Source organism: Alligator sinensis, unplaced genomic scaffold, assembly GCF_000455745.1.
Source record: "Alligator sinensis unplaced genomic scaffold, ASM45574v1 scaffold647_2, whole genome shotgun sequence".
NCBI lineage: Eukaryota > Metazoa > Chordata > Crocodylia > Alligatoridae > Alligator > Alligator sinensis.
In genome coordinates this window covers 2,556,690-2,568,689 of record NW_005841832.1, presented here as the reverse complement: position 1 = coordinate 2,568,689, position 12,000 = coordinate 2,556,690, and the positions used below count along the sequence as shown (strand labels likewise).

General features: G+C 55.9%; 2 protein-coding genes across 2 annotated transcripts in view; one reads left to right on the top strand and one right to left on the bottom strand.

The window, feature by feature from the left end:
* FAM71E1 (family with sequence similarity 71 member E1) overlaps positions 1 to 307 on the bottom strand; it is a 2,169-nt gene extending 1,862 nt beyond the window's left edge. The window contains exons 1-2 of the mRNA XM_006015033.1: positions 299 to 307; positions 90 to 215 (exon numbers count right to left, since the gene is read on the bottom strand). Coding sequence (XP_006015095.1) covers positions 90 to 215; positions 299 to 307 — 135 coding nt within the window. The remainder of the gene's footprint in view (positions 1 to 89; positions 216 to 298) is intronic.
* Positions 308 to 333: 26 nt separating this feature from the next.
* EMC10 (ER membrane protein complex subunit 10) lies at positions 334 to 3,890 on the top strand. Its single transcript, XM_006015032.3, has 7 exons — positions 334 to 477; positions 1,095 to 1,161; positions 1,506 to 1,618; positions 1,889 to 1,993; positions 2,282 to 2,463; positions 2,595 to 2,688; positions 3,653 to 3,890. Exons 1-7 carry the CDS (start codon positions 334 to 336, stop codon positions 3,758 to 3,760), a joined length of 813 nt encoding a protein of 270 aa, XP_006015094.1. The 3' UTR covers positions 3,761 to 3,890.
* The last annotated feature ends 8,110 nt before the right edge of the window (positions 3,891 to 12,000 follow it).

The following is a 12,000-nucleotide window of genomic DNA, read 5'->3' as shown; positions in this document are numbered from 1 at the left end:
CCTGCAGTGGGGTGGGGGTCAGAGGGCAGAGAGGAGGGCACTGGGCCAGGACAGGGCTGGGCAGGGCTGCCTGGGGCTGGGGGGCTCACCTGGAGAAAGTCGCTCTCGAAGAGGGGGCAGTGGTGCAGGGGCCCATACTCCCCGCGCGCCAGGCACTGCTGCAGCCCCCCAGGGCGGGGGCACAGTGCAGCGTGGGGCTTCCCCGCCAGGGTGGGCTAGAGCCTGTGGGGGGGAACATATCAGGCAGGGCAGAGCAAGGTGGGTGGGATCCATCCCATCCCCGTCCCCATTGCGCAGCCGGTGCCATTCCCCGGCCTTGGAGACAGGTCCAAGATGACGGCGCGGGTGAGGGTTGTCGAGGTCCAAGCTGGCACGTCCCCCTCCGCCCCACGTGACTCCGCGGCTCGCCACCATCCCAGGGTGCCCCGCGCGCTGCCGCCCGGGGCTGGCAGCGCCGCGTCCTGCCGGGGCCTCCGGGTGAGTGCGGGTGGACGCGCTGGAACACGCATTCGCCTCAGTAATAGTCACCGCAGTCGCCGAGGGAAGGCGGCTTGTTAATATTCATGAGGGGGCGGGGCTTGGGACCTCATGAATATTCGTAGTAGGAGGAGTATTCAACTGACTTATTAGTTGTCACTCATGAATATTAATAAGCAGCCAGAGAATAGTGGTAAGTGCGGCGCGTCATGACTATGTATGAGCATCTCATTAATAGTGAGTGGGAGTAACACCATGTGTTGCATGGTGATGAGCTACGTAGTTGAGGGGGATTTGAATTATCAATATTCATAAGTGGGTCATTAGCAGGGAGGTGTGGAGCTGAGCCCCAACCTCATATGATTAATATTCACAAATGCTTTATCTAGATCTAATTAACATTCATAATGATTTACAAATTCTGCCATGACTGGCACAGCAGAGGCGGGCAGGCCAGTCACAGGGCTGTTAATATTAATGAATTTGTATTAATATTAATGAGCCTGTTCACCAGCGACCCTTGTGGGGATGCCTGAGTTACATGGGGGAGGGTGGGGCCTGGGTGCCATCCAGGACTCAGAGGGGTTGTGCTGATCAGTGTCCCCTGTGCCCTGCAGCCGGGCGAGGGGCGGGACTCTGAGGCCTGTGGCATCACCCTGCAGCTGGAGCACTCGTTCGAGCTGGGTGAGTCAGGGAGGGGACGGGTGTCAGGCTGAGATCCCCTCCCTGGGTGTTATGGTGGGGCAGGGGTGGTGGAGAGGGTAAGAGGGTTTACAGTGGCAGGGAGGGGCTCTTGTCTCATGAGGATACTGCAGGGCATGGCAGGAGGAGGGGAGGACAGGGTTCAGGGAGAGTAAAGGGTGGTCGCTGGGGGCATGGATCGTGGCATTAATTCCCTGAGTGGGTTGTGGGAGCTGAGGGGCTGGGGGGCAAAGGGAAGATGAGGGGGAGTCTGCATCCTCTTTCAGGGAAGGGGAGGGGGCCGGTGGGAGGGTGACTCCTTGTTGTGCTCTTACACCACTCCTCAGATGACAGCATCCACTTCCGGAAGCGGGGCACCCTGCTCTGGACCCTGGCACCTGATCCTAGTCTCTCGCTGTCCCAGAAGCAGCTGAGTGAGGGGGAGCGCAACTTGCTCAGGGTGAGGGCTGGGGAGTTCTCAGCATGGCTGGTGGGGGGCATACATGGAGGGCCTTCTCCTTGTGGGGAAGCTTTTACCCTGCTCTTTGGGGCCAGAAAGGAAAGCTGTTGTGTGGAAGCAAGGAGGGTGAGGCTATGTAGCCCATAGGAGGGGCTGGGGCAGGGAAGGGGTTTGGGGGATGCTGGCATCTCACCCCAAAGAATGGAGGGTGGGTGTGTAGCTGGGGGGTGAAATATATGGCTCATCCTGGTGGTGTCCCCTGCCCTCAAGGAAGTGGCGGTGCTGAATGGGCTGTATCGTGTCAGGATCCCTCGCCGGCCCTTGGGAGCTGCAGATGAGCCTGCTACTGAGTATGTCACCTCCTTCGTCCGAGCAGTGAGTGCCCTTAAGACGTCGCCCCCAGCCAGCCCCATTTGGCTTCTTGGTGATTTCAGTGGATGGGCTGGGGTGTCTGGCTGGTTCCCTCTCCCCAGGGGTCCTTCCTGCCTTTCCCCCGCCCTTGGCTGGTTCCTCTTGGTTGCTAAATCCTCCAATCCCAGCTCCCTTGTGGATTGAGAGGCTGGTGGCCTACCTGTGGCTGGAGGCTGGGGGTAGGGCAGAGCACAAAGAGGGAGAAGGGGAAGATGTCTCAGTCCTGCTGACCCCATCCCCTCTCACCCCTAGTGCTCATTAGTGGAGTCTCACCTCTCGGACCGGCTCACGGTGCACACAGATGTGGCTGGGAACGTGATCGGCATCTCCACTGTCACCATGCCTGGCTCCTGCCATGGTGCCGAGGTGGAGGATGTGGACCTGGAGGTCTTCAACACCACTGTGGTGCTACAGCAGCCGGTGCCAGCTGCTGTGTGAGTGCAGGGACAGGGCCGGGACCCGGGAAGGAAGGGAGTTGAGGGCTGGGGTGTGCAGCAGGGAGATGACTGGGGTGGGTGGGGGCTGTACCCTCTCTGACAGGCTTCCCTCCCTCCTCTTCCCCCAGCCCTGAGACGGCAGCATTTATCGAGCGCATGGAGCAGGAGCAGGCGCAGAGAGCCAAGAACCCGCAGGAGCAGAAATCTTTCTTTGCCAAATATGTGAGTGCGGGATCCTGAGTCTGGCATCGGAGACCCCCCAGCACAGCCTTGGGACCCAGCATAGCACTAGGACCCCACTTTCACAAATACTTAGCCCTTTTAGGAATCCCCCAGCACAAGCACTGGGATCCCACCTTTAGGGATCCCCCATCTACTGGACCAGGCTTCCACCAACTACCCCACCTCCCTACCACACAGAACCACACAGGGATTCTCTCACCCAAAACCTCCAACCAGTGCTGCACCCCTCCCATACAGTCCCTTCCTACAGATTATCCCTCACCTTGTGCCTGGTTGACATGTGCTCTCCCCCCACCCCCTCTGCAGTGGCATTTAATATTGGGCGGGGCCGTGCTTCTCCTGGCCACCAACTCGGTCAAAGCCCTGTGGGAGCCTGGACGCCAGCCTTGAGCAGCCAAGTAAACCCCCTGTCCCCACCCTGCTGGCTTCTTCCCCCTGTACCACCCTGCTCCCCCATCCCCTTCTGGCCCCATCCAGCAGGGAGCAGGAGGTGGCATGGCTGTTGCACATCCCTCCTGCCAGGCCAGCCCACTCCCCATCACTGTCTCGCTGGTGATGGACGGGGAGGAAGACCTTTGTCCAGGGCTCTCCCATTGCTGAATGTGGGAAGGATCGCTGCTCACCCCCAACCCTGGTGGTGGGGCTGCCCCCTTCCCCAGCCCACTGGGGTTGGCTTGTATGGTGATGATCACTGGTGGCCTGCTGATTGCCTGGTTGGGGGCAGGTGCCCCTCAGGGTACCCTTGCTGCTGTTGAGAGCAGGGCTGTCCAGTACCAGGGTAGGGTAGGATTCAGGCCCTAGAGGGGGGAATCTGGTGGGGGGGGACTCAGGTCTCTGCCTTCAGTGTTGATTGCAAGTGAGAGGGAGGGATCTTGGATCTGTGCCCTCAGTGGCAGGACAAGTTTCAGGGACCTGGTCCTAACTCCTCCCTTATCTCCCACAGTGGATGTATATCATCCCCATCGTGCTCTTCCTCATGATGTCTGGAGCACCGGATGCCGGGGGACAGGGCGGAGGCAACGGGGGTAGTGCTGGGGCTGGTGGCAGGTGATCTCCTGTCCCACACTGTGGGGAAGGCAGGGGGGCAAGAAGAGCCTCCTGACAAGTTACGTGTGTGTGTGTGTGTGTGTGTGTGTGTGTGTGGCCATCCTAGTACTGAATAAACGCTACCCAGCACATCGGCTTGTGTCCTGTGGTGAGTGGGGGCTGGGTGGGGGCAGGAGCTAGGACAGTGGGGTCATGGTGACCCCTGGACAAGACTGAATTCCTGGTCATTCTCCCTCCCCTCACCATCCTTGCCTATGGCAGGGGCCTTAGTTGCCCCCATGGTGCTGCTCACCTGTGGGCTGTGGGGGTGGTGGAGGTGCTGTGCCCCCAGGGGGGCTTTCCCATGCCGGGCCGCACCCTCGTGTGGCGGAGGGGCAGCTGCCCCAGCTCTCCCGCCCTCTGACCCTGGTGCTGGGCCAGTGCCACTGGTCAGGCGGCTGCACAAAGGACTGGAACCCTGGGGCTGGATCTAGAACCCTTTGCTCTATAATCCCCCTCCCTCCTGGGGGCAGCTGGAACCCAGACTCCTGCAGTCTCTCCCAGATCAGAGAAGGGACTGTGAGGCTGTGTGGGTTAGAGGAGCAGGCTGGGACTCGGGTTTTCTTCTGGCTGTGGGATGGAACTGCGGTGTGGGTTAGGGGCTGAGAGCCCGGACTCCTGGGTTCTCTCCCAGCTCTGGAAGGGAGTAGGGTCAGGTGGGTTAGAGGGTGAGGGCTGGGTGCCAGGATGCCTGGGATCAATGGGGATGGTTGGGATGAGGCTGAAGTTGGTTCCTTATTCCCGATTCCCGGTTCCTTTTTCAAAGCTAATCTAGACCCAATTAATACTTGTTATTAATGAATTACACATCCTAAAGAGACAGAATTTCATTAGCTATGCATATGTACTAATTAATATGTAAAATATCATCTCATCAAATACAGAGCCCTAAACGAAGGTCAGATTAGGATAGGATTATGGGGCAAAATACTTCTTGGGCCACCCCAGATTTCATGGCGATGCCACTGGGGGACTGTCCCAAAGAACCGTCACCACAGTCTTGCTCAGTCCCACCTGGCACAAAGCACGGCTTGGCTGTGCCAGGCTGCCAACTAACAGTCCTCATGCCCACTATACTAAGTATAATGGCTTGAATACGGAACTGGCTTTCAGGCTGGGATTATGGCTAGAAATTCTGCTTGGACCACCCATCAGAATACCTCTGCACGACTGGGGAACTGTCCTGGACATCTGTGACCAGAGACTTGCCCGGCCCACAGTGCGGTTTGGCCGTGCCAGGCCACCAACAGACAGCACCCCAGTCACTGTGCTAAGTATATGGAACTGAATAAAAAACTGGATTATGGGCTGGGAGTGTACCCAGAAATCCTTAGACCACCCCAGACCATGCATCGGTGCCACCAGGGGATGCTTCTGGACATCTCTTAATAGAGACCTGCCCAGCCCAAAGTGCGATTTGGCCATACCAGGCTGCCAAATTACAGCACCCTAGCTGCTGTGCTAAGTATATGGACTTGAACAAGGAGTTTGGGCTGGGATTGTACCCAGAAATCCTTCCTGGGCCACCCCAGACCACATCTCTGTGCCACCGAGGGACTCTCCTGGACATCTCTGACCAGAGATTTGCCTGGCCCAAAGCACGGTTTGGCCGTGCCAGGCTGCCAACAGACCGTACCCCAGCCACTGTGCTAAGTATCTGGACCTGAATAAATAACGGTTATGGGCTGGGATTATACGCAGAAATCCCTTTTGGGCCACCCCAGAACACATCTCTGTGCCACCAGGGGACTCTGCTGGACATCTGTGACCCGAGACTTGCCAGGCCCAAGCTGTCAACTCAGAGCACGTCCCCCACCCCCAGCATCTGTATTAAGGGCAATGGCTTGAACAGGGAACTCTTTTTGGTCTGGGATTAGAAATGGAAATCCTTCTTCGCCACCCCACACTATGACTCTGTGGCACCGGTGAACTCCCCCTGACATCCCTGACCAGAGTCTTGCCCGCCCCAGAGCATGGTTTCTTCATGCCATGCTGCTAACTGCAGCTCACCATGCCCACTGCACTAAGTATAATGGCTTGAATAAGGAATTTCTTTTGAGCTGGGATTAGCGATAGAAATTATTTTTGGGCCACCCCACGCCATGCCTCTGTGGCACTGGGGACTCTTCCAGATACCCTTGACCATGTTTTTGTCTGGTCCAAAGAATGCTTTGGCCATGCCAGGTACCAATTTACTCGTCATCTGCATGCGCTATTTATTTATTGCTACCAATAAAGATCCACCCTTCTGCTGGGTTCATAGAGCAAAACCCTCGTGGAATCATCTCAGAACATGTCCTCGCTACCAAGGACCCTCCTGAATAAATCTGGGCATGTCCCTGCTCAACACAATGCTAACTTTTTGAGTGTAAGCCTGCCAGCTGACACCCAACCTTTAAAACCTTTATGTTGCTGTTCCACCAGGCACTGGATGGCAGGACAAATGGCTGCATGCATATATAAGGCACCAGTGACAGATCTCTGCTCCGACATGTGGTATTTAGCATGTGTCAGAGCAGACTCAATTATTGAGTCTGCTGCCAATCTGCTGAACTGTGCTAAATAATGCATTCCAGCAGCCTCTGCATCATGTGTATTAAATGTGCCCGAGGTTTCAAAATGGCAGCAGCAGCGCTTTAACTAAAGATCTTCAAACCAGTTTTGTTAAAGCACCCCCATCACCACTGTTTTGAAGCGCAGGATGCTGAATACATGTGACACTGTAGGCGCTTTAATTAGAGTGACTCTCAGAGCCGTTCTATTTAAAGCACCCCTCTCCCCACCCCAGAGCATGTGCATAGAGGCCCCTAGGGATTTTTCAACAGCATTTCACATTTACGTCCAACCGCCACCCAGAAACTTGGTAAAATAACTTAAAGCTGGGCGTTGTAATTTAAAGGAACCTGCTCACTCACTAGCAAATGTTAAATTAAAACAAGTTTATTACAAGGGAAAAGGGGAACAATGGTACTCCCTAAGCAAAACCTTAACTATTGACCTTTAACTGTAGCTCAAAATGGATCACAGTCACAGTCAGAGGCAAACCAACTTGGGGAGCTCCCTCCTAGCCAAGTCACTTGGGAAGTGAGTCTCACCCACAGCTGCCATCCAGGGACTCTACCACTTGCGGTCCAAAAGAAATTCCTTATTTGAGCCAGTATACTTAGTGCTGTGGGCATGGCATGAAGAAACCACACTGGCTCAGGCAAGTCTCTGGTCAGGGGTGTCCAGGAGAGTCCCCCAGTGCCACAGAGGCATGGTGTGGGGTGGCCCAAAAAGGATTTGCAATGATAATCTCAGGCCAAAACCCGGTTCCTTATTCAAGCCAATATACTTAGTACTAGCAAATTGCCCATCAAGAATGACAAGGAGTTGGGGGAAGGGCGCAGGGAGCCCTGCGACTGGCCCCATGCCCCCACTTTCCCCACCCTGCTCTAACTGAACCTCCCTCCCACTGCTTTAGGTCTGACCCCAAGCCACCCCCACTCCCCCCCACCACTTCAGGTCCGACTCTTCTCCACTCCTCCCTCCTACCACTTCCGTCCGGTCCCACTCCCACCCCCTGCCCACCGCTTCCCTCCTTCCCCTCTTCCCTCCTTCCCCCCCACAGCTGCTTTGGGTCTGTCTGGCCTGCATCTGTCTGCCTCCCTTCCCTTCCCTCCCTCCCTGCCCTCCATCTCCCTGTCCCTGCCAGTTCTCTGGGGGGCATCCAGGATGGGTAGCCACTGTGATACCCCATTGGCCCTCAGGCAGAAAGACGGGGGGCAGCCCAGCTGCTCAAATGGCTCTGGCACATTTCCCACCGCCAAAATTCCCCGGCAGCAGTGCAAACTTGGGCCCACACAGCATGTGCCGCCCAGCCAATCACCGCCCACCCTCTTGGGGGCAAATGCGCAGCTGGTTAGAAGCATTACAGACAGACATACAGACAAACACACAGAGAGCCAGACTAAGCCTTTTATTATGTTAATGGATGTGGGAGCTGCAGTTAGCAGCATGGCATGAAGAAACGGCACTATGGGCCGGGCAAGACTCTGGTCAGGGATGTCCGGGGGAGTCTACCAGTGCCACAGAGTAAGTGTGGGGTGACCAAGAAGGATTTCTATTTCTAATCCCAGACCAAAAAGAGTTCCCTGTTCAAGCCATTGTCCTTAGTACAGCTGCTGGGGGTGGAGGACATGCTCTGAGTTGACAGCGTGGCAGAGCCAAACCATGCTTTGGGCCAGGCAAGTCTGTGGTCAGAGATGTCCAGGAGTCCCCGGTGCTACAAAGGCACAGCGTGGGGTGGTCCAAGAAGGATTTCTCTGTATAATCCTAGCCCAAATTTTAGTTCCTTAGTTGGGTCCAGATACTTAGCACAGTGGCTGGTGTGCTGTGTTTTGGTAGCCTGGTACGGCCAAACTTCCCTTTAGACCTGGCAGGTCTCTATTCAGAGATTCATTGATGTAGGGTCGGAAGGGACTTTGTAGTTCTTCTAGTCCGACCCCCTGCCCTGGGCAGGAGAGAAAACTGGGATCAAATGACCCCAGCCAGGTAAACTCCGGGCCTCCTCTTAAAACCCCCCAGGGTAGGAGCCATCACCACTTCCTTTGGAAGTTAGTTCCAGATCCTAGCCGCCCTGACTGTGAAGTAGTGCCTTCTAATGTCTAGTCTGAACCTACTCTCTAGCAATTTATGGCTGTTATTCCTTGTTACTCCAGGAGGCACTTGGGGGAACAAGTTCTCTCCCAGACCCCACTGGTCCCCCCTAGTAAGTTTATAGATGGCCACCAGGTCCCCCCTCAGCCTTCTCTTGTGAAGGCTGAACAGGTTCAGGTCCCATAGCCTCTCCTCATAGGGTCTGCCCTGCTTTCCCCGGGTCATGCGAGTGGCCCTCCTTTGGACCCTCTTAATGCTGGCCACATCCTTCCTGAAGTGCGGTGCCCAGAACTGGATGCAGTACTCCAGCTCCAGCCTGACCAGTGTCGCATAGAGGAGGAGGATCACCGCCTTGGCCCTGCTTGTGATGCATCTGTGGATGCACGACAAGGTATGGTTAGCCCTACTGACCATGTTCTCGCATTGTCAGCCCATGTTCATCTTGGAGTCAATAATGACTCCAAGATCTCTATCTGCCACCGTGCTTTTGAGAAGGGAGCTCCCAGCCTATAGGTATGCTGCTGGTTCCTACTGCCCAAGTGCAGCACCCTGCATTTGTCAGTATTGAATCCCATCCTGATTTTTGTTTGCCCACCCCTGTAACCTGTCCAGGTCCTGCTGTAATCTGTCCTTCCCTTCTAGCATGCCCAACTCACCCCAAATCTTGGTGTCTGCGAATTTAAACAGGCTGCTCTTCACCCCGTCGTCCAAGTCGCTAATAAGGAAATTGAACAGTGCGGGCCCAAGGACCGAGCCCTGGGGGACCCCGCTGCCCGCTTCCCTCCAGGTCGAAAATGACTCGTCCACCACCACTCTCTGAGTATGACCCCTCAGCCAATTTGCAATCCATCTGACTGTAGGCATCAATGCCCCAGTCACCTAGCTTTTTAATGAGAATGGGGTGGGAGACAGTGCCAAAGGCCTTCCTGAAGTCCAGAAAGACTACATCCACTGCGACACCTGCGTCCAATGCTTTTGTGACCTGATCATAGAAGGCAATCAGGTTGGTCTGACAGGACCCGCCCCTAATGAAACCATGCCAGTTGCCCTTTAGCATCATCCCCACTGCTGGCCCATCACAGATGTGCTCCTTGATAATCTTCTCAAAGAGCTTCCCCAGGATTGAGGTAAAACTAATGGGCCTATAGTTGCCTGGGTCCTCCCTCTTCCCTTTTTTAAAGATGGGGACCACACTGGCCCTCTTCCAGTCGTCCGGCACCTGGCCAGAGCACCATGAGTGCTTGTAAAGCCGTGCCAGGGGCCCCGCGATAATTCCTGCCAATTCCCTCAACACCTTGAAGATGTCCAGGAGAGTCCGTCGGTGGCACCAAGTGGTCTGGGGTGGCCCAAGAAGGATTTCTGGGTATAATCCCAGCCCATAATCCAGTTCCTTATTCGGTTCCATATGCTTAGCACAGTGCCTGGGGTGCTGTCTGTTGGCAGTCTGGCACAGCCAAACTGCGCTGTGGGCCGGGCAAGTCTCTGGTACGGTACACAGATGTCCAGAACAGTCCCCCAGTCGCACAGAGGTATTCTGATGGGTGGCCCAAGCAGAATTTCTAGCCATAATCCCAGCCTGAAAGCCAGTTCCATATTCAAGCTATTATACTTAGTATAGTGGGAACAGGGGCTGTTAGTTGGCAGCCTGGCATGGCCAAACCGTGCTTTGGGCTGGGCAGGACTGTGGTGACTGTTCTTTGGGACAGTCCTCCAGTGGCATCGCCATGAAAGTTGGGGTGGCCCAAGAGGTATTTTGCCCCATAATCCTATCCTAATTTGACCTTCGTTTAGGGCTCTGTACTTGATGTGAGATATTATTTTACATATTAATTAGTACATATGTAGCTAATGAAATTGTGTCTCTTTAGGATGTGTAATTAATTAATCTCAAGTATTAATTGGGTCTAGATTAGCTTTGAAAAAGGAACCGAGAACCAGGAATAAGGAACCAATTTGAGCCTCCTGGGGGTGGGGGGGAGAACTGTTGTAAACCTTCTAGCCCCGCCCCTTGTCATTCCCTCTTCCTATTGGCGGGTATTCCTCATGTCCCGCCCATCTGTCTCATCCCTCTGCTCCCATTGGGTCGCGAGGCTGTCTGTCTACTCCCCTGCCCCACCCCTTCCCACCTCCCGGCCCCTCGAGGCGTTCTGAGCTCTCTAAGGTCTTGGAGTTCACTCTACCCCTACCCTTGTCCAGTTCGCCGCTTCCATTGGCCGCGGTTACTTCATTTGTCCCGCCCTCTGCCCCAGTACGCGTCCCTATTGGCTAGCGCGGCCGTAGCCAGCTCCTGATGGACGTGGGCTGCCGGCAGCTAGACCAGTCGATATGAGCCGCTGCGGGTGGCTGGGCGACGCTGTGAGGGGTTGGAAATGTGGGCAGGAGGATGGGAAACTGGAAGTGGGGATTGGTAATAGAGGTTGAGGGGGCAGGGGATCGGATACGGGGGTGGGAAGAGAACTGGAAGTGGTGATGGGAAATCGGGGATGGGAAGGGGTGCAGGCGGTATGCAGGGCATTGTTGTGTATTGGAGTGGGGGCAGTACTAGGGTAGCTGGGGGTGGTGTTATCAGGGGTGCCTTGGTCATGGGGTCCTCTCCCTGCCCCCCTGCTCATACCACCACCTCTCCCTACAGGCTGGGGGCTGCGCCATGCTGCGGGTGGAGGATGCTTGTGCTGAATGGAGGAGGAGCTGCTCTGTGTGTGTGGGGACCCCAGCACCTTGCCACCATGTCCCCCTGCACTGTCCTACCCTGGACAGCACAGGGGCACATGGGGTGGTGGATGGGGTGCATGGCTGGTGGATGGGGGTTGGCTCCTATGTGGGACACCTTGCCCTGGACCCTGCTCCTGGCTTTGGGATTCCCCAGTGCAGGGACTGGATAGCACCCATACTGGGACTGGGTGGGGAGGGGGTTTTTGTGCCCCCCATGAGATTGATAGGTTGTCACTGCTGGCAGGATTGGGGTGCAGGGGGCTATCAGGAGGGGTTCTACTCCCTTGGGCAAGGGTTGGGGTGCAGGGTGGGTGGGAGATATAGGGGTCCCCTCTTCCCCTTCAGTTTATGAGAGTGGTGCTCAGCATTTTGGAGCTACAGGCCAGATGAGTGGTGCAAGGCCTTGCTGCAGGCTGGATCGGGCCCTGGGGCCTAGCAGCACCCCCTCCCATTCCTTATGCTACAGGAATAGGGCTTGGGGCCTGGCACTGCCCCATTCTGCCCCGTGCATGCTGGGATTTGGTCCCCAGCGACCCATCACCACTCTCTCCTTCCCCTTGCACACTGAGATTGGGTTCTGGGTGGCCTGGCCTTCCACACCAGGATTGGGCCCTTGGAATCCACACTGCCCACGCCTGGCCCTGGGTGCTGGTTTTACGTGCCTGATCGAGCATGCAATACCTGGATATTTGGCAGCGGGAACACTGACTGGATGACAGCATTATGGGCTGGATTTGGCCAACACGTTGGAGTCATGTCAAGGCCAGGAATTAAAGACCAAGGGCCCCCCTCTTCTCCCCCCCCCCATCCCCCAGTTTGTGAGGACTGCCATGAGTACTTCTGGGATTCCTGGCC

Excerpts from the sequence above, each read along its gene's own strand:
- EMC10 (XM_006015032.3), top strand. The coding sequence starts at position 334 with ATGACGGCGCGGGTGAGGGTTGTCGAGGTCCAAGCTGGCACGTCCCCC. Across the intron at positions 478-1,094 it reads CGTCCTGCCGGGGCCTCCGG|CCGGGCGAGGGGCGGGACTC; the intron begins GTGAGTGCGGGT and ends TGTGCCCTGCAG. Across the intron at positions 2,689-3,652 it reads AATCTTTCTTTGCCAAATAT|TGGATGTATATCATCCCCAT; the intron begins GTGAGTGCGGGA and ends TATCTCCCACAG.